This window comes from Staurois parvus, unplaced genomic scaffold (genome assembly GCF_062004578.1).
Source record: "Staurois parvus isolate SC_StPar_1 unplaced genomic scaffold, SC_StPar_1.0 ptg000414l, whole genome shotgun sequence".
In the NCBI taxonomy this organism is placed as follows: Eukaryota; Metazoa; Chordata; class Amphibia; order Anura; family Ranidae; genus Staurois; species Staurois parvus.
Window position 1 is genome coordinate 2,553,827 of NW_028318210.1, and position 25,297 is coordinate 2,579,123.

General features: G+C 41.2%; 1 protein-coding gene across 7 annotated transcripts in view; it reads left to right on the forward strand.

Moving 5' to 3' along the window:
* Window positions 1-25,297, forward strand: part of SIPA1L1 (signal induced proliferation associated 1 like 1) — a 419,939-nt gene that overhangs the window by 266,703 nt on the left and 127,939 nt on the right. For all 7 annotated transcript variants that reach the window (XM_089686855.1, XM_089686849.1, XM_089686852.1 and 4 more), the window contains exon 6: window positions 18,443-18,617. In XM_089686855.1, the coding sequence (XP_089542981.1) occupies window positions 18,443-18,617 (175 nt within the window). The remainder of the gene's footprint in view (window positions 1-18,442; window positions 18,618-25,297) is intronic.

A 25,297-nucleotide genomic window follows, 5' to 3' on the forward strand; every position in this document is an offset into this window, starting at 1 on the left:
CCGGTCAAAAAGTTAAATTTTAACCTCATCGGGCCACAGAACTTGTTTCCAAAATGCATCAGGCTTGTCTATATGTTCATTTGCAAAGTTCAAACGATGATTTTTGTGGTAAGGACGTAGAAGAGGTTTTCTTCTGATGACTCTTCCATGAAGACCATATTTGTACAAGTATTTCTTTATAGTGGAATAGTGTACCACAACTCCAGTGTCTGCCAGATCTTTCTGGAGGGATCGTGCAGTCAAACGTGATTTTGAATTGTTTTTCTCACAATCCTGCGAGCTGTCCTGTCTGATATTTTTCTTGGTCTTCCAGATCTTGCTTTAACTTCCACTGTTCCTGATGACTGCCATTTCTTAATTACATTCTGAACAGAGGATATTGACATCTGAAAACGCTTTGCTATCTTCTTATAGCCTTCTCCAGCTTTGTGAGCGTCAACTATTTTCAGTTTCAGTTTTCTAGACAACTGCTTAGAAGAACCCATGGTGCTGATTGTTGGGGCAAGGTCAGATGAGTCTGGGCATTTAAAACCTTTGAGATTGACATCACCTGGTCTTCCCAGATGATGATTGAGAACAATCCATGACACTGGCAGGTCTCAGCTTGGCAAAGGGGGCAGTGCATGCTATAAATTCTGCAGGGTGCCCAAACTTTTGCAGACGCAAATTTTTTGTTTTCTGTTATTTTGAAAGTGTAAATGATGGAAATAAAATCTAACTTTTGTTGACATATTATAAGAATGTCTAATCTGTAATGTGATGCCTTTTGGAGATTTTTCCATCTTTCCTTGGCTTCTTTATGCACATTAATACAAATTTTTAGCTGGGGTGCCCAAACTTTCGATCCCCACTGTATATCTTAGCAACCCGCAATTCACCTGCCTTTAGTTTGAGATCCTTCCAAACTGTTAGGGTCTGGCATTTGGGGAGAAAACTCATAAATGGGTTTGTAAAAACATTGAGAGATCAGCAACATTCTCTGTGAGATCTGAGTGAAGGACTTCAGCTGCTGTGAAAGATATAAGCAAGTGAGCAACACACTTCCAAACAAAATCTCACAGGGAGTCCACATATCCCCTTAGGGGATTAAAAAATATGAAGATGCTTAGGCTACAGTTTTCTAGTTTCTGACATCCCTTTTATTTACTTTTTCTCTACTACATTGTGGATGGTAGGGGGTTTAAAATAAAACCTCAGACGTCTTGAAGGAACCCTTATATAAAACAAGTTCCTCTCTTATTCTCTCAGTAGCTTTTGGGACTCTGTACTTATAAACTGCTTCTGATAACACTCTATGCTTTGGCCATTGCAGTAGCATTTGCCACTTGCCAGACTTCTGACCATTCGTAAGATCCTGACTTCCTGATTTGGGCACCTGGATATATCCTCTTGTAACCTCTGGAAGGGATGTTTGGTGAGACCTTTGGTAACAGGTAAAACAAGAAGGCAGTATATTCAAAAACAATGGTGAACGCTTGAGCTATCCCAGGCTCATTTACTAAGGCAGCCATAACTGCTTCTGACTGATGACACGGTCTACGTGTCAAGCTGGAGGGAAAGGAGTGGCTGGCAGGCCTAAAAGATCACCTTTTTTTCCATAGTCCCGTTTCATAAGAAGTTGCCACCACTGTGGACCACGTGTTTTTAGTCCTTGGGTCCTCGAAGTTTAATTATTAATCCCAGCTCTTCTGGGCCAGAACTAGGGTGGAATAGATGTATTGCACAGACCCAGCAAGTGTCCTGGGCTGTAATGTAGCATTTTTAGTTGCCTGGTCTGCTTCCAATGTGTGCATTTTAATGCTAGTATGGCTACCTCAGCAAGAAGCTGGAAGATTGAAGACAGCCAATCAATTAACTTGGCATACTTGATTGCTTTACCTTCCGAAGTAAAAAACTTCTAGTCCTTCAAATGGAACCAAAATCATGCACCACCCCAAAAGCTCTCTAATTCTCTACTACCTATATAAATGAATACTCTCTTAATAGCTCATGGGGTTTGCTAAAGCATGGAGCTCTGAATCTTGAGCTGAGAAAGAAGGATCCAATGACTCTGACAACAGAGCATCCTTCTGGGTGATAACTGCATAAACAGTATGGATCTAGCCATCCTCTGTATAAAACCGGGATCAAATCTATAAAAAAAATCAAATACCTGGGTCTTCAAGGAGTATGTCCTCACTGGGCTCACAGCAGCTGATTCCTACAACATCAGTTTAACACGTTTTTCCTTTGTCTCCTGCCTCTTCCAATATAGGAAATAAGGTGGCTGGGTTCAATTGTACTCCTTTTTCATTGTTATATTTGTACATAAATAATTCAAATAAATTTTCTGTGAACTTTGCATTTCACAGATATTTAGTTGGGCTGTTTGCAATAACTGCTGCACAAAATGTGGGACTATTAAACTTTAATTGACCAAAATAATGTCTGTACCTTTTGTCTAGTAGTACCTTGCATACATCTTCTGCTCTAATATAGCCGGGTGATCCCGTCATCACCACTGGGTCCAGCTGCATGAAATACATCTCAATTACCGTATTTGCCGGCGTATAAGACGACTGGGCGTATAAGACGACCCCCCTACTTTTCCTGCTAAAATTTAGTGTTTGAGCTATACTCGCCGTATAAGACTACCCCTCTTCCAATGCACACCAGTGGCAGGAATAGTGCCCCATCATTGGTATCAGTGGCAGGAATAGTGCCCCATCATTGGTATCAGTGGCAGGAATAGTGCCCCATCATTGGTATCAGTGGCAGGAATAGTGCCCCATCATTGGTATCAGTGGGAGGAATAGTGCCCCATCATTGGTATCAGTGGCAGGAATAGTGCCCCATCATTGGTATCAGTGGCAGGAATAGTGCCCCATCATTGGCATTAGTGGCAGGAATAGTGCACCATCATTAGTATCAGTGGGAGGAATAGTGCCCCATCATTGGTGTCAGTGGGAGGAATAGTGCCCCATCATTGGTGTCAGTGTGAGGAATAGTGCCTCATCATTGGTATCAGTGGGAGGAATACTGCCCCATCATTGGTATCAGTGGGAGGAATAGTGTCCCATCATTAGTATCAGTGGGGGGAATAGTGCCCCATCATTGGTATCAGTGGCAGGAATAGTGCCCCATCATTGGTGTCAGTGGGAGGAATGGTGTCCCAACATTGGTGTCAGTGGGAGGAATGGTGTCCCATCATTGGTGTCAGTGGGGGGGGGGGGGATAGTGCCCCATCGTTGTCAGTGGGGGGGAGGAATAGTGCCCCATCGTTGGTGTCAGTGGGGGGGAGGAATAGTGCCCCATCGTTGGTGTCAGTGGGGGGGAGGAATAGTGCCCCATCGTTGGTGTCAGTGGGAGGAATAGTGCCCCATCATTGGTATCAGTGGGAGGAATAGTGCTCCATCATTGGTATCAGTGACACCAATGATGGGGCACTATTCCTCCCACTGACACTTGCTGACCCTGTTCTCGTATGGTGCTGCTGCAGCCAGCATATGTGGTTGCAACAGCACCTCTACACTGACCGCTTACCTGCTGGTCCTGCACTCGATTTTCGCGGGGCCGCTCGGCTCCACCCCCTCGCCGGTGATTGGCCGCCTGTGTGCCTTTCCTGAGCTACAGTTCTGGCGGCCAATCACTGGTGAGGAGGCGGAGCCGAGCAGCCGCACGAACATCCAGTGGCCGAACTGAAGGCGCAGCCGCGCTTCCTGGACCGGATCGTCGTGGGACCGGAACCAGGTAAGAAACAGCCACTGCCCACCCCTGTACTTAGTGTCCCTTCCATTGGGGGAAGGGGGGGGGGCGGCGGCGGCGGCAACGCACCGCCCCCCTAAAAAGTGTCAGTATGCCGTATACCGGCGTATAAGACGACCCCCGACTTTTGAGAAGATTTTCAAGGGGTAAAAAGTCGTCTTATACGCCGGCAAATACGGTACTTGTTTTTTCTATCATGCTCTTTGTTTAAAAACTCCAGTTTCATGTTCTAAAAAAGACAACCGTTTCCTGGCAATATTATAATTTCTATTTGCTTGCTCTGTTAGTTTTAGTTAAATAATACAAATCCTTAGTTTTTGTCTTACATATTTTTCCAAAGTCACAACATAATGTATTATAACAATGCTTTGCAGTCATGCAAAGATGTCTGTAAATCCAAAGTTTTCTTGAGCTTACCACTGCACTCATAAGGAAAGGGGACAGATCATTTTACAGTCCACATATTCTGCTTTGGATTTAAAAAATAAAAACAAAAAGTACCAACAATTTGTATATGAAAGAACAGAAAATCATCAGCCAGATCAAAAAACTATAAAACAGCCGGCTGCAAGTAGCATCTATCTTAACAGTGTGCGTGGACTTGGAGTGATGGGTCTGTCATTTTTTTTTTCTCTCTCATCATGGACCGCACATCAAGTTACTAAAAGACCTTTAATTTTATAGAAAAAGTTCTTATGTATCCTGTCCATCTAGGCTCTGTTAAGTATTTTAAGGCGGCTGCAATATAACCACCTCGTGTTAATCTAAAATAACCCCATATCCACCCTATTAGATTGTAAGATTTTATGAGCCGGGCCCTCTTCATACTCATTTTTTTTTATTGTACTGTAACTGTACTGTCTTCCTTTATATTGTAAAGCGCAGCGCAAACTGTTGGCACTGTATAAATGCTGTATAATAATAATAATTACAGATTTTCCCAATAACCTAAAATCCACTTCTAAGTAAAGGTTGTATGAACCAATTAAAATATATCTATATCATTAATAAAATAACATCATATCAGAAATGAACACTTGAGTGATAATCTCAATATCACACTCTAATTTCAGTAACACAGATACATCTCCTTAACCACTTGTCTAGTGGGCACTTTTACCCTCTTCATGCCCAGGGCAATTTTCAGCTTCCAGCAATGTCGCACTTTGCATGACAATTGCGCAGTCATGCAACACTGTACCCATATGAAATTTTTATAATTTTTTCATATAAATAGAGCTTTCTTTTGGTGGTATTTAATCGCCACTGGGGGTTTTATTTTTTGGACTATAAACAAGAATAACAAAGAAAAAAAAGTTTTTCTTTGTTTCTATTATAAAATTTTGCAAACAGGTAATTTTTCACCTTCACTGATGTGTGATGATGAAGCTGCACCGATAGTGCAGTCTATCAGTGCCCATTAGTGCTGGCTAATGAGGTGGCACTAGTGGGCATTGATGAGGAGGCACTAATGATGCTGCACTGATATGAAGCAATGATGGTCACTGATAGGCAGCACTGACTGACGACACTGCTGTGCACTGATGGGTGGTACTGGTGGGTGGCACTGTAGGGCACTGATCATTAGTGCCCTAATGATCAGTGTCGATCTGTCACATTTGCCGGTTATTGGTAGTGCTGCCGATAACTGATGATATTTACTCCATGATCTGCTTTGTCATTGGGTATGGCTGATCATGTGCTAAAAGGCCATTGTGATTGGCCTTTTACCTCATCATGTGATCAGCTGTGTCCATAGGATACAGAGATCATGCAGATCGCCAAGGCAGGCGGAAGGGTGTGTTCTGGGAGGACTTCATATGACACCCTCCCAGAACTGGATGACCACGCTGTAGCCGTCATTTGGCTATAGTGCGGTTAGCAAGTGGTTAAAGGAGGATGCTTTAGCTCATTTCCCTTTTTTTTTTTTTTTAATGCACCATTTCCACTTCCACTATCAAAGGATATTTAATTTGTGTTATTTTATACATACTATATGCACTTTTAAATGTAACCTTCATTTTAGCATGATTACAGTGATCACAGTGTTTATCAGATTAATTTATCTATTATCTATTATCTATTCTTCCTTTTCTTATCTATAACACTCCAATGGACAGTAGACAGTGACATAATAACATATAACTACCAATCAATGCAGGTAGATTAAGGGGAGTAAAATAGGTATCCTTTGTCCCGAAAAGGCCTTACCGATCAAGGAAGTCTTCTATCTCAAAATGTAAGCTTACCAAAATATAGGCTTACCTCAGCCAGCTGATTATCAGAAATTCCCAGATCTTCTCAGGCTCCTGGTTTCAGATTCTCAGGGTCACCTGTAAATCCCCTCTAAGGCAAAGCTCGCCATCTGTTCTGGATATCTATACTGAAATTTTATAGATAGGAACCTCCTATCCAAAGGGAATAGCAGGCGCATAATGTTGCATTCCATGTAATGATGAATAAAGTTCCAGTTAGGGCAAAGGCAAGCCAGTAAGCACCAGGGCTGTCTGCGATGGAGTGAAGCAAACTCTGGAGTGGAAGAATAAACAAAGGACACAGCGCCTCTAAGTGTAAACTGTATGACAATTTAATAAAAAGCAAGTATAACCTTCTCTTAGGGATATGTGTAGTAAATCTGTCGCCAGATGTAGGAACTGCTCTTCAGAGGAGGTACCCTGGTCGGTCAGCAGAAGGCGCTGCAACAGCTAAGGCATCGATGATAAAGCCTGGTTGGTTCTCCAATATGTCCGGAGCTAGTGGTGTTTGGCGTCTAACGTCATAGAGATGCAACATGTTGCTGAGCATGTGCGGGAACCGGTGTGGGCCGGCACGCTCTTCCATCAGGCATAGGTGGAACAGGTGGAACTATCCTCATATTGATTAGTGGTTCCAAATGAATAACTATTGCAGTAGGGAACAGACACAAAAATATACACTCAGCATTTTTCCAAATAACTGTTCTGTTTATTCAGCACATTTGAAGTTTTTTATACACATGATTACATAGGTATCACATTAATATTACAATTGTACTTTTATGGTAACAAAGGGCGTTACATAGGCAGGCTAATTTCTAATCAAGACTTGAAGGACTGCAAACATAATTTAAAACACTGTTAGTGCCGTGTGCACAATGAGTGCAGTGTACAATACATAGCCAAAGCATACAAAATATAATACAATTTTATACAGAATTTACAAATTTCCTTTACACTTGCCCACCCCTCAGTTGATCTGTATTTGGACCACTTGTCTTTGATTTACATCTGATCCCATGTCTCTTAATGACTGACAGAGAAAAAAAGCATTTTTGCACTTGCAGTATAATCCTTTTCTTGGTTTTCATTCCAAAATTCTTATCCTGAGTCCTGTCAATCCAGTGCTGTGCCTTACTGCAATTCTTTTCCCCGGTCTTTCTCTTCTCATAGGAGGATTGGGTAGCAGTGGGAGCCATTGGCTCCTGCTGCTTTCAGTCAAATCTTGTGAACAGAGCACGAGGGGTGGGGCCAAGCTCCAACGTGTGTGTTTTATGGACACACACAGCTTGGCTCGGGAACAAGCCTGCTTTACGCCTATTCCCATAGCAAGCGGCTTTATATAGGGGTAGACACAGAAGAGGGTGAGCCAAGATTGCCAGCTGGGGACCCCAGAAGAGAAGGCTTGGTGAAGAGTAGGTGAGTATACCATGTTTATTATTTTATTTAAAAAAAAGTTTCCTTTTTGCTTTAAAGGACACAAAATCCTGTTATTTATGTCATCCTAAAAAGTCATAGACATGCAGAGGAACTAAAAAATGAAATCTGTTTCCATTGTATGAAAACTGTTTGTGCTATGGATGGGCACAGACATGGCACTTGTCCCACTAAGTACCAGTAAATGATCTTTAAAGTGTTGTTCCGTTTTTAGACCTGACAAGTCTCATACTCACAAGTCCCCACACTGCCAGGTCTGCTGTTTGATGTTTGGTTGGTGCCACACAGCCAGTTTAAAACTTCTATGGTCTGGTTCTCCACATGTTTCTGTATGAGCTCTGCTGGTCTTGGAATGAGTTCTCTTTGTACTGTAAGAACCCCACTAGACCTGGTGGTGAGTAACTTTGGTGTGAAGGGAGAAGTGTGTGTATATATATATATGTGTGTATGTGTGTGTGTATATATATATATATATATATATATGTGTGTGTATGTATAAATTGGTGTAGCATCTTCTGAAAGATCTGTACTGGGAGTGTGCTTTAAAACCTGATATACATGCAGAGAATGCTATTAAGAATACACTATTTGTATAAAAAAATACTAGGAGTCATTCAAAATGTTCTCAACAAATAGTATTTCTAAATAACACCGTATAGTGTAATCAGCCAATATGCATTTGATCCCATGCAGTACGAGCTGCAGGGTCAGGGGAGCTACAGTATAATATAGAGTTAGACCTAGTACCCACGATGAGAACATTGGCCAAAAAAAAAAAAAAACTCTTTTGGAGTGATCATCTGATAATCTGATTTAGTACACAGCTGTCAAGAACTGATCACAACAGTTCATGCGAAAATATACGATGGGACAAGCACAAAAACGTTTCTCGTAAGAGAACAGGACAAGCAATTTTCATGTAATTAGTATAGTGTTTGTATGAAAACAAAATCGAGTAACCAAGACCGCACATGCTCAGAAACTAAAGAATACAATACATTACTTCACTTCTGAAGTTGTACTGTGTCGTATGAGAATTTTCATAACTTTAGTAACCTATTTGTTTTCGATAGGAAACTTGGCATAAAAAAAAAAAAAAGACTATCTTGCATCCATTATTCTCATCGTGTATACTAGGCTTAAATGCAGTGCTCATTGATTTGAATATTCTTGGGAATTTCCAGTATATGGGTATAAACAGTTGTGAGTTTGTACTTGTATGTTGCTGATGAAGATCAATCACATCACATCTAATCACATTTCAGCTATTTCAGTAAACACAGTATGTAATAAAGTACTCACAATGTGTGGTTATCATAGGAACCCAGTAAAGAATCTTGCAGGACCTATTTTTGTAGCAGTGGTTCCCAGTTTGGAAGTTCCCTTGACCCTGCTGCTGGTACTGCATGTTAGCTGATTATACTATACAGTGTTGTTCAGCAAACCCTATATGGGGATTTTTATGCAAACGGTGTACTCTTAGACGCACTGTTTGCGTGTATATCTGTCTCGAGAGGATTAGGATCCCATAGTGAGGATTTTGGGGTTTAGGCCACACAGCAAAGCTTCAGCATAGCAGGTACAAATTACCTTTGAAAAATTCTTTATGAAGAAATGAGTGAGGCTAGTGTTAAGTTCCTTATGGTGAGCGGAGTCTGGACACCATTAATTCAAACAGTAAACAGGTGAATAATAGATTGAGGGGTATAACAAATGTTTAAATGCCAAGCTAATAAAGAGTTTAAGATTTCTGAATTTATCATGTGCAACACCACTCATGTGGTGTACTGTATGCTCTGGAATGCCCTTGTGAGTTGATGCATATAGGGCGAACTAGAAGACCACTTAAAAAGAGAATAGTGGAACATATATAAAATCACGGTGGGATATAAGCAACATAAAATCTCTTTTCACCTTAAACAGTGTCATAAGAAGGACCTGTCAGGTTTGAAATTTTGGTGGGTGGACAGAATCTTGCCTTCATGGAGAGGATCCCAATAGGGTTAGACATTTATTGAAAAGGGAGACCAAGTAGATATGTATGGAAAATACACTTGGCTGTAAAAGATTAAATATAGAAATTTACATTAATTGTTCGCGATTATTAATATTTTTAGATCAGCCCGAACCTATACTTTTAGATGTGATTCTAGATTTATCCTCAATTTTTAGAGTTCTTAATTTGCAGAGTGATTTTATTACTTTTTTTTAATATACTGTATGTTAATTTTGGAAGTTTAATTTGTGTTTATTATGAGTGTTGAGAAGGGAGGATGTTGACCTCACTTAGTTGTGGAGGACTATTAATCCCTTTCCTTAATGTTGTGGAGCGCTGCTAGAGTGATTCGTTTTTTACATTGTTTATGTCATTTCTATCAGATGTTTTTGATTATATCTGATGTGTCTTGTTATTGTACTGCTTTTTGTACTATTCATAATAAAAATTTGTAAACAAAAAAACATAGAGCAATTCTCTATGATTAAGCCCATCTGGTGAAACATGTCAGAGGAGTGGTCCTGGGGGGCTGGAGCATGTGCTGAAGTTTGTTGGCTGATAAAGTTTTGCCTGTGAACAAATGATTATTACACAGTATTTCCTTTGCGTTATACTGTGCTATGTGTGCAGGAGTGATTCCAGCATATGAAGGGAGAGTTGGAGCAGAGCATTTTTATGTGACAAACTGGAAATTTTCAAATAGCTTGTAAGCAGTTCTATATGTTATGAAACTAAAAAAATGTTTTTCTTAAGACCAGAGTGTTTTACCATGTGCATGAAGTACAGATGTAGCATTAACAAATTCAGGCAAATGCAAATGGTGATTGTTTCCGGCAATTCACTGCATACCCTTTTACCTTTAATCAAAAGAGAAATGTTTAGCTATTTTCCAGGTGCTGAGCCCAATACTGGAGTTTTTAACTCAGGGCGGGCAGGACTGGAGTGTACCTGTACAAAATTGACTTTACACCCTTAGGCTGCATTCACACTTGAGCTTTTTGTAGCTTGAAGCTCCAAAAAGGCTCAAAGTAAAAAATCTATTGTTCTCTATGGTGCCTGTTCACACATGATCACGCGAACAGGCAACATAGAAAACAATTGATTTTTTAAGTTTAAGCGTTTTTGGAGCTTCGAGCTTCAAGCTACAAAACGCTCAAGTGTGAATGCAGCCATAGGGCAGTCGGCCATTCTTTTTGTTTTTGGTATTGGACTGTCCTTTGCAATGTTACATTCTTCTTGTGTGTGACTGTTTCTCTCTGTTATCATGTATCCCTACTTGGAGTAATTGCAAGCCTTTCAAGTGAAGGCATTGGATCACCATACTTACAGCACACTGCAATCCAGGCACACACAGACACTCCACATACGTTAAGAACACAGAGCACATGCAGTTAAAACACATTCAGGGCACACTCATGTTTTTGAAGCTTTACTAAAAGCATTGTTTGCACCAAAGTAGAGGGTGTCCCAAAAGACTCATACATAGGAAAAATTAACACTCATATCTTGAGTTGGGGAGAAGACTTTGTGTGTGTGTGCGTAGAAAGTGATGGCTAACACGTAAAAAATATTTTTAAAATTTTGTAATTAATATTTTGTAAATAAAGGTACACTTAGCTACCATTTCCTATTTTCCCTATATATGGCGACTTTTGGAACACTCTGTGTTTTAAAATACAATGTAATCCACATAACTAATGTTGATTACACTAGAATACAGCAACCATTCTGAATTAGCTAATCAAGGAACAGATCACATTTTGGTCTGAAACAGAGGTCACTAACAGCACACTGCAAAATGACTAGGTATGAGTTACAGGTTTTCACTGCCAGATTCTAAGCAGCTGTTAAAGAACCATATGAATCGTCAGGTAATCTGAGATCATGTTGTTTTTAAACTAAGTCCTTGCTTACATTGCTTGATTTTTTAAAATACATTTTGACAGACAATAGCATATTTGAATGAGTTTTGCAGTCAGATTGGTGCAAATTAATCCTAATTATATGCATATGTTTTCCTTTTAACAATATTAAGTAAGATAATACATTTTCTCTTTGTTTAGCTCATATTAAAGTTATTTTATTGTTAAGCTTGAGACATTTATAAGAACAAACTATATAAGAAAATTCCTGATCCTAAAGAAGTGTACTTGACTGCAATGTAAATTTTGTCCCATGAATAAACGATGAAACGTGTCCAGTTGTACAGTGCAGTGGCAGCCTCTTTTTCTGGCAAGTTCACCGCTTTATAAATAAAGACGTTTTTGTGTACAAGCCAGTTGAGAAGTCTGGAGTGGAAAATTGGAGTGGGCCCTGTCCCAGTTTCCGTGAACTGGATTACCATCTTAGAATTCTTTTTTTTTTTTTTTTGTTAACCTGTGAGTGAAAAAAGTTATAGGAAACATTGGTGCCAGCTTGGTATTTGCAACCCGTAGACTTGGAGCTTCCCAACTTCATATTGAATGGAAATGTTTCCTTTAGCTAAGCTGGTTAATTTTTTTTTTCATTCTCTACACACAAACTTTCCACTGTATAAAATATTATATGGATGTATAAATATCTATGGGGAGAAATAAAAGCCTTAGAGCTGTATCCACTTTTCAGTCCGTTTGTCATTTACAGTAGGATTCATTACAGTTAACAGCTGATGTTAAATTATAATATTTTATAGCAATAGTTTTATTGTTTTTTGTAATTTTCATTCCTCTGCATCTTGCAATATTCTATAGTGAGACATCAGAGATTACAAGCTGTCAGTACAATATACACTAAACTGCCAAAAGTATTGTGACACTTGCGTTTACATGCACGTGAACTTTAATGGCATCCCAGTCTTAGTCTGTAGGGTTCAATATTGAGTTAGCCCACCCTTTGCAGCTATAACAGCTTCAACTCTTCTGGGAAGGCAGTCCACAAGGTTTAGGAGTGTGTCTATGGGAAGGTCTGACCATTCTTTCTGAAGCACAATTGTGAGGTTAGGCACTGATTTTGGACGAGAAGGCCTGGCTTTCAGTCTCCGCTCTAATTCATCCCATAGGTGTTCTGTCGGGTTGAGGTCAGGTCAGTCAAGTTCCTCCTCCCCAAACTCGCTCATCCATGTCTTCATGGACCTTGCATTGTGGACTGGTGTGCAATAATGTTGGACCAGGAAGGGGTCATCCCCAAATTGTTTCCACAAAGTTGGAAGCAGGAAATTGGCCAAAATGTCTTGGTATGCTGACGCCTTAAGAGTTCCCTTCACTGGAACTATGGAGCAAAGCCCAACCCCTGAAAAACGACCCCACACCATAATCCCCCCCCCCCCCAACAAACTTTACACATGGCACAATGCAGTCAGTCAAGTACCTTTCTCCTGGCAACCGCCAAACTCAGATATGCCTTTCAGATTGCCAGACAGAGAAGCTTGATTCTTCACTCCAGAGAACAAGTCTCCACTGCTCTAGAGGCCCAAAGAAACCCATTTGATGAAGCTCTCTACGCACTGTTGTTCTAATCTGAAGGCCACAAAAAGTTCAGAGGTCTTTATTGACTCTGCAGATAGTTGGTGACTTCTGCGCAATGTGCACTTCAGCATGCGCTGACCCCACTTTGTCATTTTATGTGGCCCACCGCTGAGTTGCTGCTGTTCCCAGTTGCTTCCACTTTTTTTATAATACCACTAACAGTTGATCTTGGAATATTTAGTAGCAAGGAAATTTCACAGATGGACTTATTGCACAGGTGGCAACCTATCACGGTACAACGTTTGAAATAACGGAGCTCCTGAAAGCAAAACATTCTTTCACAAATGTTTGTAGAAGCAGTCTTCATGTCCGAGTGCTTGATTTTATGCACCTGTGGCCATGGAGATGATTGGAACACCTGAATCCAATGGTTTGGAGGGGGTGTCCCAATACTTTTGGCAGTATAGTGTATATAGGCATCATATGCTTCAGATTGGCAGAAACCAGGTAATTTACCAGTAATGTTTGGGATTGTGGGAAAAGTCCAGTGTGTGAATCCTTTGCAAACACACAGACTCCATGCAGGTAGTAAATATCCTTGCTAAGATTAAAACCAAGAACACTAGAACTAAGTTCATGAGTATGGCCACTAAAACAAAAAAGCCTACATACCTTTAACCCTTCAACTTGTGCTTTTAAACGTTAAACCTCGTAATCTATGTTAGAGTTACAAAGGATGTAAAAATGCATTTACAGCAAAATGTCAATCTGAATGCAACTTGTTCTTGCCACCGATAGATTAGCTTAGATTCAGGAACATTTCAAACTTGGCCATTCTAGTTTGGTGTGTTACTGCATGCGCAATAACGTACCTCAACCCGGCAACCCGTTCCTACTGAATGCATTGCCAGTGGACAGTAAAGGATGCCTAACTGGACATGCATCTTTTTGTTTTGCTCCATTTTCTTTACCCAGTGTGCTACAATGCATAAGGTGATGCACTGCAGTGTGAGTCTGGCGGCACCTCAGTGCATGGCACAGCGTGCCATATGATATTTTGTGTACAGTAACATGCGTTTTACTGTGCATCACCACCTGCAGCACATACTGTAGGTGGAAAGCCAGCCACAAAGTAACAATTATTTTGTTATGTGAAGCAGGGCTTAACACATTTTAGGAGCCAGCTAAAAAAAAAGTTAGGAGGCAGTTTGTTAAATTAGCTGCCCAGCGCCCAGAACTGCATGTCCAGGGCATCGGGCAATAGGAATTGCTCACGCCTGGTGCCAGGTCTGGACTGGGGAAAAAAAAATAGGCATGGGCATCTTAGACTGAGCAACCCAGACTCTGCTGCTGATCCGGCCTCTCTTTTTTACTTCACGCCAAAACGAGGCATGAAATGGACCTGGAGCCTTCCCCTATGTACCCTAGATGGCACGTCGAATGAGAGCGTGGGGGTGTAAACCATGTAGCCAATCCATCCCTTGGAATATTTGTAGTTGATTGCCCGCCCCTTTGCCAGTGATTGGCCAAGCCCTGAATCCATACAAGCTGTAGCTGTCGACGTCTTTTGAGAGAGAGAGAGAGAGAAAATTTCTAGCAGCTTTCAATTACTTTTGGGGCAAAACACTTGTTTTCCTTTATTCCTCACCTCAATCACTGCTGCAGCTTCTTTGCAGTGCCACTCCACCACGGCCGCAACAACACAAGAAGCCCACAGGATAACTTGTTTAAAGTGATAGACACCACATCCTGTGTATCCATTGGCTGAGAGGAAGTGGGAGGCGGTACAGCCCGCCTCCTTCTATCTTCTGAGCTAATGGGTAGCTGAAGTACTTTTTAATTCGCTCCTTCTTGACTTCACCTTGAATTTCCCGAGTCCCAGTCCATCCAGCTAGCTTGCAATGTGGGCGGGCCGGGATGATACATTGAAAGTGTAAATCTGTAAGGTGACCTTACACTGGAACCCCTCCCCCATTTCCCCCCTCCCCCCAAGTCCTGCTGTACCAGTGTTCTGCGATCTCCCGCCATCAGGCCCCAGGACTCTGCTTGACTGGTCCAGGGGGTTTGAAATCCCCGTGGCTTTCTCTCCTTCCAGCACTGACAGGATGGGCTAGACCAGGGGTGGGCAAACTTTTTGACTTGAGGGCCGCAATGGGTTCATATATTGGACCCGGGGGCCGGACCAAGAGTAGATGAATGATGTGTATGTGTCATCCATAGTAAGTATAGTAATATTCCCCCATAGTAAGCATAGTAATTAATCCCCCATATAGTAATTCATCCCCCATAGTAATTCGTCCCCCATATAGTAATTCGTCCCCCATATAGTAATTCGTCCCCCATAAAGCAATTCATCCCCCATATAGTAATTCATCCCCCACATAGTAATTCATTCCCCACATAGTAATTCATCCCCCATATTAATTCATCCCCCATATAGTAAGTCCCCCATATAGTAAGTCCCCCATATAGTAAGTCCCCCATATAGTAAGTCCCCCATATAGTAAGTCCCCCATATAGTAAGTCCCCCATATAGTAAGTCCCCCATATAGTAAGTCCCCCATATAGTAAGTCCCCCATATAGTAAGTCCCCCATATAGTAAGTCCCCCATATAGTAAGTCCCCCATATAGTAATTCATTCCCCATATAGTAAGTCCCCCATATAGTAATTCATTCCCCATATAGTAAGTCCCCCATATAGTAATTCATTCCCCATATAGTAAGTCCCCCATATAGTAATTCATTCCCCATATAGTAAGTCCCCCATATAGTAATTCATTCCCCATATAGTAAGTCCTCCATATAGTAATTCATTCCCCATATAGTAAGTCCTCCATATAGTAATTCATTCCCCATATAGTAAGTCCCCCATATAGTAATTCATTCCCCATATAGTAAGTCCTCCATATAGTAATTCATTCCCCATATAGTAAGTCCTCCATATAGTAATTCATTCCCCATATAGTAAGTCCTCCATATAGTAATTCATTCCCCATATAGTAAGTCCTCCATATAGTAATTCATTCCCCATATAGTAAGTCCCCCATATAGTAAGTCCCCCATATAGTAAGTCCCCCATATAGTAAGTCCCCCATATAGTAAGTCCCCCATATAGTAAGTCCCCCATATAGTAAGTCCCCCATATAGTAAGTCCCCCATATAGTAAGTCCCCCATATAGTAAGTCCCCCATATAGTAATTCATTCCCCATATAGTAAGTCCCCCATATAGTAAGTCCCCCCCCATATAGTAAGTCCTCCATATAGTAATTCATCCCCCATATAGTAAGTCCTCCATATAGTAATTCATCCCCCATATAGTAAGTCCTCCATATAGTAATTCATCCCCCATATAGTAAGTCCTCCATATAGTAATTCATCCCCCATATAGTAATTCATCCCCCATATAGTAAGTCCCCCATATAGTAAGTCCCCCCTGTGTCAGTTCACTTACCTTTGCTCCGCGCGTTCCTCTCGTATTCCCGCGCCGTTCTGGTCTTCAGGGAGGACTGTGAGAGAAGAGTTCGTCACGCTGCCCCGCCTACATCCAGGCTGCCCCGCCTACATCGTGACAGCTGCAGAGTCCTGACGCCCGAGAGGAGGGAGGGGGCGGCCATCCGAGAGGGGGGGCGGCCATCCGAGAGGAGGGGAGGGGAGAGGAGGCCGCCCGCCCGCCCGAGAGGAGGGAGGGGAGCGGGCGCCCGGCACGCATCTAAGTTTGTAAAGAGCCGCGGCTTGCCGACCACTGGCCTTGCGGGAGCCTAGCTCCACGGGCCGGATTAAAAGGTCCGCCGGGCCGTATACGGCCCGCGGGCCGTAGTTTGCCCATTGCTGGGCTAGACTGATTCTGATTGGTCAGCGCTGTCCATGTGACGGTGCTGACCATTTAGAATACCTCTTGTTCATACACGCTGACCGGTATGGATAGGAGATTAAGCCGTGGGATTCCAGGATAGGTGAAGTGGTGGTGCCTGCGCTTGGTCAAGCAGTGGAGTGAAGGAACCTGCAACCATAGACAAATTGACAAGAATGGTAAACACAACACTTGTCGTTTATTGAAACTGATTTAAGGTAAGCATATGTGTTTGTGCTGAAGACTGCGCTGGACTGACTGGATCAGTCACTGGTCGTAGGTGGGTGGGTAGGGGGAAGTCCCTCCAGTCAGTTGTACCCAATGTTGGATATTGGCAGTAAACCCTCTTAGGGTTTGGGCTACTGCCTTTCTGGTACGGTCTTGAGGTATTTTCCACATGTATACTCGGTATAGTAGAAAAGAAGGAGCGCCCGATGTTCAAAAGAATGCACTTTTGATGGTAGAATGGGAGGCATTTATTGAGAGTAATGACAAGTATATCAAGCCAATGCATTTCGGAAGAAAAGACTCTCCCTTCTTCAGGGCTGTTTCTACATGCTATTTAACAGGAAAAAATCCCATGTCCTTTATATATTTTCCAGATTTTTTTTGTAATGGGCTCACATGTTGTGGCTGCAATTTGTAGTGTCATAGGTTATCAATTCCTTTTGTCCATGTTTTCATTCACCTAGGTATTTGCCAAAGGGACTAGCAGCCTCTTGTTTTGGTTAATGCAGCATCCAGTCAATGCTTCATCATTTCTCTGTGTTAGTATGCAGCTTCTTTTAATACTGATATTCCATTTTGAGCTGTTGCCGTGACCACTGTCGCAGGTTTCCTGCTTTAGGCCTGTTACTGTAAGAATAGTCTTCATTGTGTTCATTGGAGAGAGTTTTTTGAGCAATTGTACAATATCTATGGTTTTTGCTTGTTCAACACCTCCAGTCATGGTCTCCCACCTAAACTGAAAAAAAAAGAAAACTGAGCTGTTGCCTTGTAGTATACCTAGTGGGGCCCCTGAACTCAGACTTCTGGTGATGATCCAGGAGAAAAAAAATGTTGAATCCTACCCATCGAGCTGGGAGCTAGGCAATAGTCTAAACAATTCATCCTGTGCAATATAAGTAAGTGTAAAGCCTAAGCTTCTGGTCAGATCCTTTCAGGGGCTGTAGTGCTATGGAGTAATAGTAGTAGTTAAAAAAAAAAAAAAAAAAAAAAAAATAACCCTGCAGCATATTCTCTTGATACCACTTCCTCGGTGGATCCGAATGATATGCAGATGTATGACTATGTCTTATATGATCTGTGCTCTGTAGCAGATATTATGGTTCTTTTACGGTTAGGTCAGTTTGAGTGCATTTAATTTTGGTTTTGCTTTAAAGTGTAAGTTCACCTTCTCACAAAAAAAAGAAAATGTGAACTAACACTGTACACTTTTTCCAAACCTCCAGTCACTGCTGCACTTAACTATTTGTGTGGTTAGCTGTCCCTACCCACACAGCCGTTGGGTGGATATGAAAGTCCTTCTGTTTGTCCTGTCTTTCCTTAGGGCTCCTGGGACAGATCACAGTGATTCCGATTGGTGAAAGTGGTCAAAAAGCCAGAAAATTAGACTTGAAATAATTGAAATTGTCTATTTGTAAATAATAAATGCAGACTTTAGGTTTTAAGTCCTTAGTGTTATTTTGTTCTCTAACAGCCTTGTCTTGTTACAGCTAAGCTACCAGCTTAAGGTTGGCATCATGTACTGCAAAACTGGTCAGAGTACAGAAGAGGAAATGTACAACAATGAGTCAGCTGGACCAGCCTTCGAAGAATTCCTTCAGCTCTTGGGAGAAAGGGTGCGACTGAAAGGGTTTGAAAAGTACAGAGCTCAGCTGGATACCAAAAGTAAGAAAAATATATCTAGAACAAGAGTGATAATGATCTGTACTTGGCACTATTCAAAAACCATTGAGTACATAACATTTACCAGTTTTGTTGATGTTTTTTTTTACCTGTTTGAAATATGTTTATTTTGTAGGATACTTATTTTACTATAATGTCAAGAAAATAAAGAATAATTTTGTAAGTATGGTGTACATGAGAAGTAAGCCTAGTGATAAGACATGCAAGGCAGCAGATTAGCTTCATGGTTTGCTGCACCTATCCTTCAGCATCTCTACATTACTTTCCACAAAGGCTTTCTTCCTCATGATCCTGTGAAATAAGTTGCGGTGTACTTTTTTCTTCATGAACTGCAGATACAGTGTCATGATCATAGTTCCATATAACACTACACTACAATCTGTGGTCTTGCTTTCCCTCAATGTCCTTGTGTGATGACAAGCTTCAGGTGCCACTGATGGAGGCTTTTTGAACATCTTTGCCCATAAAAATAGTCATGCTGCAGAGAAAGTGTCCCAATTCCCAAAACCGTACAATAGAAAGTTTTTTAATGCTGTGAGTAACTCACAGCAGTTTGGTAGCCACTTAAAGAGAAAGAAATAACTGGAACTGGTGTAATCAGGGAAACCACATTTTTACTTAAAAAATGCATGCCATGAAAAAGTGTTCTTCCACAGTTTTGCATGGTAATGGAGATGGTGTCAGCATACAGGTTTGAGAGAACAGTTACAATTATCTCGAGGCTTTAGCAGAGATTTCCTGGTCCACCTGCTAATCAAAAGGTGCTATCAGTGACTTGACAAATTTTGTCCTTAAATATTTGGTTTGATTGCCATGCAAATGGTTTGAATTTTTACATTTGATTCAGGGTGCATGGAGGTAATGTAACGTTGATGGCAGTGACCCTACCACAAACCATTCCATGTATAAAACAAACAAATGGTTGTGGCAGACAATGAAAGTTCTGCCTCCGGGATCAAACTTTATCTAGCACATGCACATTACAATAAATACAATTTTTCCTGAACAGAAACCTCATTTGCCATTAGAATTTAATATATCCATACAGGAAAGACATTTTTAATCCTTTGTTTTTTTCTTATCACTACTGTTAAAAATGTTCAGCAACTTGTCCCCATTAGCCATTAGAAAATCAAATGCACATTTTAAAAACTACTATTTTCTGAGTATGTCAAGTGTAGGGCTGTGGTTCTGTATCTTCTATCTGAAATTCACATACAAAAATCTTAGCTCTGTATTTATTAATATGTTATGTTATTAAATGTATTTTTTATATTCAAGCAATGTAAGTACCTGAATTTGACTTGGTATTAGCCTATTGCAGTCCCTATACAGCAGAGCACAAACCGGGGGAGGGAGATCTAGCATAAGAAACTATTTAGTTGATCTACACTGCTCATGGGCTAACAGCTGATAGGAGGAGAGAACAGAATAATAGAAAGGAGCTTATCAGCATGCTGCTTCTCATTTCAAAGTCTAGTCAGTGGCTGGGGGAACTAGTCTTAAAAGTATTATTTAACTTCATCTGTAAATAATTAGGTGTCTTGTGCTGCCAAGCAAGACTGTGCTGTGTGGTAGAGTTATGTAAATCTCATAACCGTTTCATAGACAGAAAACTATATACAGTATGTATGGTATGTAAAACTGCTCCCTTTATATAGTTAAAGAATTCCAGGAAAATTTTTTTGTCCGATGCAGTGGACGTGAGGACAGCAAGAACAGTCCATTGCTGAATGTAGGAGAGCACCGTTTTCCAGAAGATCAAAGAACTGAATGAGTATAGCCTTTTTGTGCACCCCTGGATGAAACGAGCAGTTAACCTATGCAGTGCTGGCACAGGCCCACTGCATAAGGGAAAGAAAAAATATTCCTGGAGTTCTCTTTTAATCTGTGTGTTTAGCTGTATGCCTAGAGTTTAGTCTTAAATCAATTTGGGAGACATAGCTTCACCTGCAGCATAGTTCTACAGTTCATACTAGCATCCTTCTGGGGCTCATTTCACATGGAATCTGCTCTGATCAGCAGGGGATCTGTGAGCGGATCCCTGTCGGTACTGTGGGTGGCCAGATGTAAACAGACTCTGTTGTCCTTTTACATCAGGCTTCCTCCGATCTAGCCTGTGAAATCAGAAAAGAACTGAGTCCTTTTCTGCTTTTTTTTTTTTTTCCTGGACCCCATCGGAATCAGTAATAGGCGGGTGTAAACATACCCAAGTCTGTTTACATCCTCCTTCTCCATAGACTTTCCAATCAGGTCCACCTGAAAAACTGACAGGCAGACCAGATTGGAATGGCCATGTGAATGGGGCCTAAGGCCCTTGGTTGTCTGGTGTGTGTCGTATATTGGTTCAAGCCTGAAAAAAAAATGCTAATCATGTATGCAAATGAAGCAAACCATACAATTTTTTTGTTCCAACAAAATGTTTACTTGATTTATATTCATTACTGACGATATTCTCCTTTCTTAAAAAAAAAAAAAAAAGAAAGAGAGAGAATAGAGCAGAACAATCTCTTGTTTTCACCCTTCAATAATGTTTACCAGAGCTTGACTCATTATGAACAGGAAAACCAAGCCCACCCATCTGTCTGCTAACCGTAGACCACCATCAAAAAGAAATGTTTGATTCATTGTTCTAGAAAGTATTCCCTGGCAAGTAGCTGTGTTGATTCAGCGTATTGGAAACTTGAAATGATTACTGGGCTGTTTTGTTTTTTGTTTTTTTTTCTTTTTCAGCTTTAGGCATGGTTCACATCACATTTGGAACAGTTCACTGTTGAGAAACCATTTTTCCATTTGCCTATTCTGGCTACTAAACACATCAGCTATATTTCTAGACACATTGTAAAGTAGATACATTGCTATTCAAAGCAAGCCTGCCTTTACTCACTGCTGGAACAAGATTTTGATCCCAGTTTTGTGGTTACATGGCATCATTTATATTAAAGGGTATTTATATGTGGGGCGTTTTCAAGCAGTGTTTTTCTTTTTCTTTCCTAATAGTTGTGTTTTTCGAAGTTAGTGAAAATGGGGCATTTATGGTAAATGGAAACCGGCATACCTGGAACGTTTTAAAATCTTCTAAGCCTGAGATTTTTCTGGATCAAATTAAATAAGGGTGAGGGTTTGTTGGAGCATGTCATTTAGTGGCTTGAGGCTGTGGTTTAAAGCAGCCTTCAAAATTTCCACTCGCCTGCTTGCATTGGTGGGGCGAGCATTGCCAGGACTAGGAGTGTGTGGGAGGGGTGGTGGGGGGGTGGGTGACAAGCAGCTTTCTCCTATATGGCTTTAAATGAAGCAGCTGAAAGCCGCAGGAGGAAGTGGAGGAGATGCGGATTCCAGCTGCTTCATTGAAAGCCATACAGGAGATCGCTGCTTGTCACCGATCAAACCTAAAAGTTCTGTTTCTTTCCTGGCCCCTCCCTCTATCCACCGCACCAATAGAAGACTGGGCACTTCCTTACACCTCTCCCTTTGTTCCTTTCTTCTGCCCCTCCCTTTCTTCTGCCCCTCCCTTTCTTCTGCCCCTCCCTTTCTTCTGCCCCTCCCTTTCTTCCGCCCCTCCCTTTCTTCCGCCCCTCCCTTTCTTCCGCCCCTCCCTTTCTTCCGCCCCTCCCTTTCTTCCGCCCCTCCCTTTCTTCCGCCCCTCCCTTTCTTCCGCCCCTCCCTTCCATTCTTACAATCCTCCCATTCTTCCTTCCACTCCTCCCGTCCTCCCATCCTTCCTTTCGTCCTTCCTTCCACTCCTATCATCTATCCTTCACTCATCCCATCCTTCCCATTTCCCTCCCCACCCACCCTTCCCTCCCTTCCCTCCCACCCACCCTTCCCTCCCACCCACCCTTCCCTCCCACCCACCCTTCCACCCCTCCCTCCCACCCCCCCTTCCACCTCTCCCTCCCACCCCCCCTTCCACCCCTCCCTCCCACCCCCCCTTCCACCCCTCCTTCCACCCCTCCCTCCCACCCCTTCCGAAGGAGGTGAAGAGAAGGGCAGTGGCACAGGATTAACACAGAGTAATTAGTCCCAAAAGAGGAGTGGTGGTAATGTGCAAGGAGGGAGTGTGATGTGCAAGGAGGGAGGGTGATATGCTAGGGAGTTGACCCCACTTGGAGTAGTCCAGTTTTCTGTCAGGTTCAAAGGCACATTTCAAGTGAATAAGAAATAATATACACAAACACTGCATGTCAGAATTTAACATATTTGATTTACTGTGTTTTTACCTAAGAGGGGTGGATTTTTTTCTAGTGTCCTGATAAACTATTTATATGACTACAAGGATATTGTATAATTCTTTCTAATACTGAACTTGCTTAAGAAATGATTTCTTGTCAGTAGACCATAAATAAAGTTCTTGAACTTTTTAAGATACTTATTTCTCTGGTTCACTTTTTGAACGTTATCAAAGCCACTGAGTACCAAAAATCCTCAGTTCCATTTTTAAAGTTTTAAAAATGACCCCTAATGACACATTAAAAATGCAATTCCTTGGCTGTTGAATTAATCATAGACAAGCATGAAGGATGTTCCATGGTCCTCTAAGCTGAGTTAGCAGGAAAAGTACAAATTGAAAAATTAGCTGTAAGTACTTAATTTAAGCTTTCAGACCAATGCATGTGTGAATCAAATAGGGCTTCTCAGACACGTGCATTGGTGGATAAATCAGAAAGCTCTAGGAATTGTACTCTGCACACATTAGACTTCCTGTGTGGACCAGAGTACAAAGCTACTGCAAAGTGCTGCCCTGACAAAATGCAGTTAGTTGTTCTTCACAGTGCAGTATCAAAAATATTTAAGTCATTGAAGTCTTTTGATATGCAGACATATGTGAAAGCTGCATACAAAGAAGTTTAAAAAGAGCATAATTTAATCCAGTAATGTTTTCATTAAAGTAATAATGTTTTCTTATATTGAACTAGTAAGAGTATCTAAACTTTTTTTGATAGACTACTGTACTGTACAGTAGTCTGATATAAAAAAAAGTTTAGATACTCTTACTAGTTCAATATAACATAACATTTAAATATTTTTTAAAACATTTTAATGAAAACATTTCTGGATTAAATTATGTTCTTTTTAAGGGTAGGGTCAGCATTCTGAACCAACGTGGGCCCAGGACTGTAAATCTAACACTCTGCTTACAGGAGTGGAAAGCAGTTGGATGATCTCATTGGTGCTGCTTTTCCTTCATTGTCCAAGCACAGTCTGAATAGGTCCTGAACCAGATTAAAGGAAATCTGTTGGGGGGAGAAATATCGATGCTGATATTGCCATCCCTGGATTCAATATTTAGAGACACTGACCTGGGACATACATTGTATGTAGATCAGTAAGGTCAGGGTGAAGAATTCCTGATCTGCATACATCTAAGGAGTGCCACAGGGATTGATTTGAAAACATACACAGAGACACCACTTCAAGACTGTTTGGTTAGGTCAAGTTCACTTTAAATTAGAACGCCATTAAAATGACTTTTGTGTGTGGATAACCTCTTGTGAGAAGCTTCACTTGCACAGAGAGGCATGCATAGAGAAGCAGAAAAAAAGTAAGAATTTGACACACGCATGCATGCACATAAGATGTCTGTGCTCGAAAAGAACCTGCTCTCTATTTGCCATATACTGTATAGCTGGGAACCCAGATATGTATGAGTTGGGGACCACACTTATAAAATGTGTTTTTAACATGGTAGTGTGGATTCCACATGTATTTACAAATGTATGCAACAAAAACCTCTGTTTGTGAGTAGCTTAAACACATCCTTTTTTTTTTTTTAATGGCAGCTTGAACATGTGCTGGGGACCCTTTTTGTGTTGGCAGTGAAAGCCAACAGCACCAAGGTCCCTTCTTAAACTCCTCTTTTTGTTTCTGTGTTCAGAAAAGGCCACATGTTCGTTAACACTTTAAGCAGAATTTGAGTATTCCACTCCGCCTTACATTATTCAAAAACCGTTCATAAGAATATAAAAAAAAACACAAACCATCCAGATAGTGCTGTTACCAGCAGCTAGTGAGGTGATATATGAAATACTTGTGTAGCCACTATGGGATATATACCAAACATTAGCATCACACTTCCTACTGCACCCTATGCTTTGCATGCTTCTTCCCCACCTTTCTGATTGCTTAGCATACTTGAATTAGCAATGAGAATGTGCCTCATGACTGGGCCATACCTTTTTATGCACTGCACAACTATACATCCTTCCTACACCAGTCCAGTCCAGTATGTCAGTCACTGCTGTCTGAACTGATAGTGGACTGCACAATTCTGGCTTCTGTTTTTGTTTTGTTTTTCTTCAGATTTTTTTTCACAGCATTGTACAGTTCACATTCCATCCCACTTCATCCAGGGAGGGATTGATTGACTAAATCTGCATTGGTAGTTAGGATAACAGCTTCATAAATTAAAGGAAATTTTGAATTTAGATGTCTAGAAAACTCAGACAATAAAACCACTGTTGAATGTTTTGTTATTAAAGGCAGATGTATAAGGGACCAAGATGAGGACTCAGGTCCTTTGTTGTTCAATGTATCAAGGACAACTTCCTTGCATCAGAAAATATGATGAATCATGGTGCACTTGCTCATAAACTACTAAAGAGATTATTCATAACCCGAACATACCATATCTAATGTTGAACGTGAATGTTCTTACCTATTGA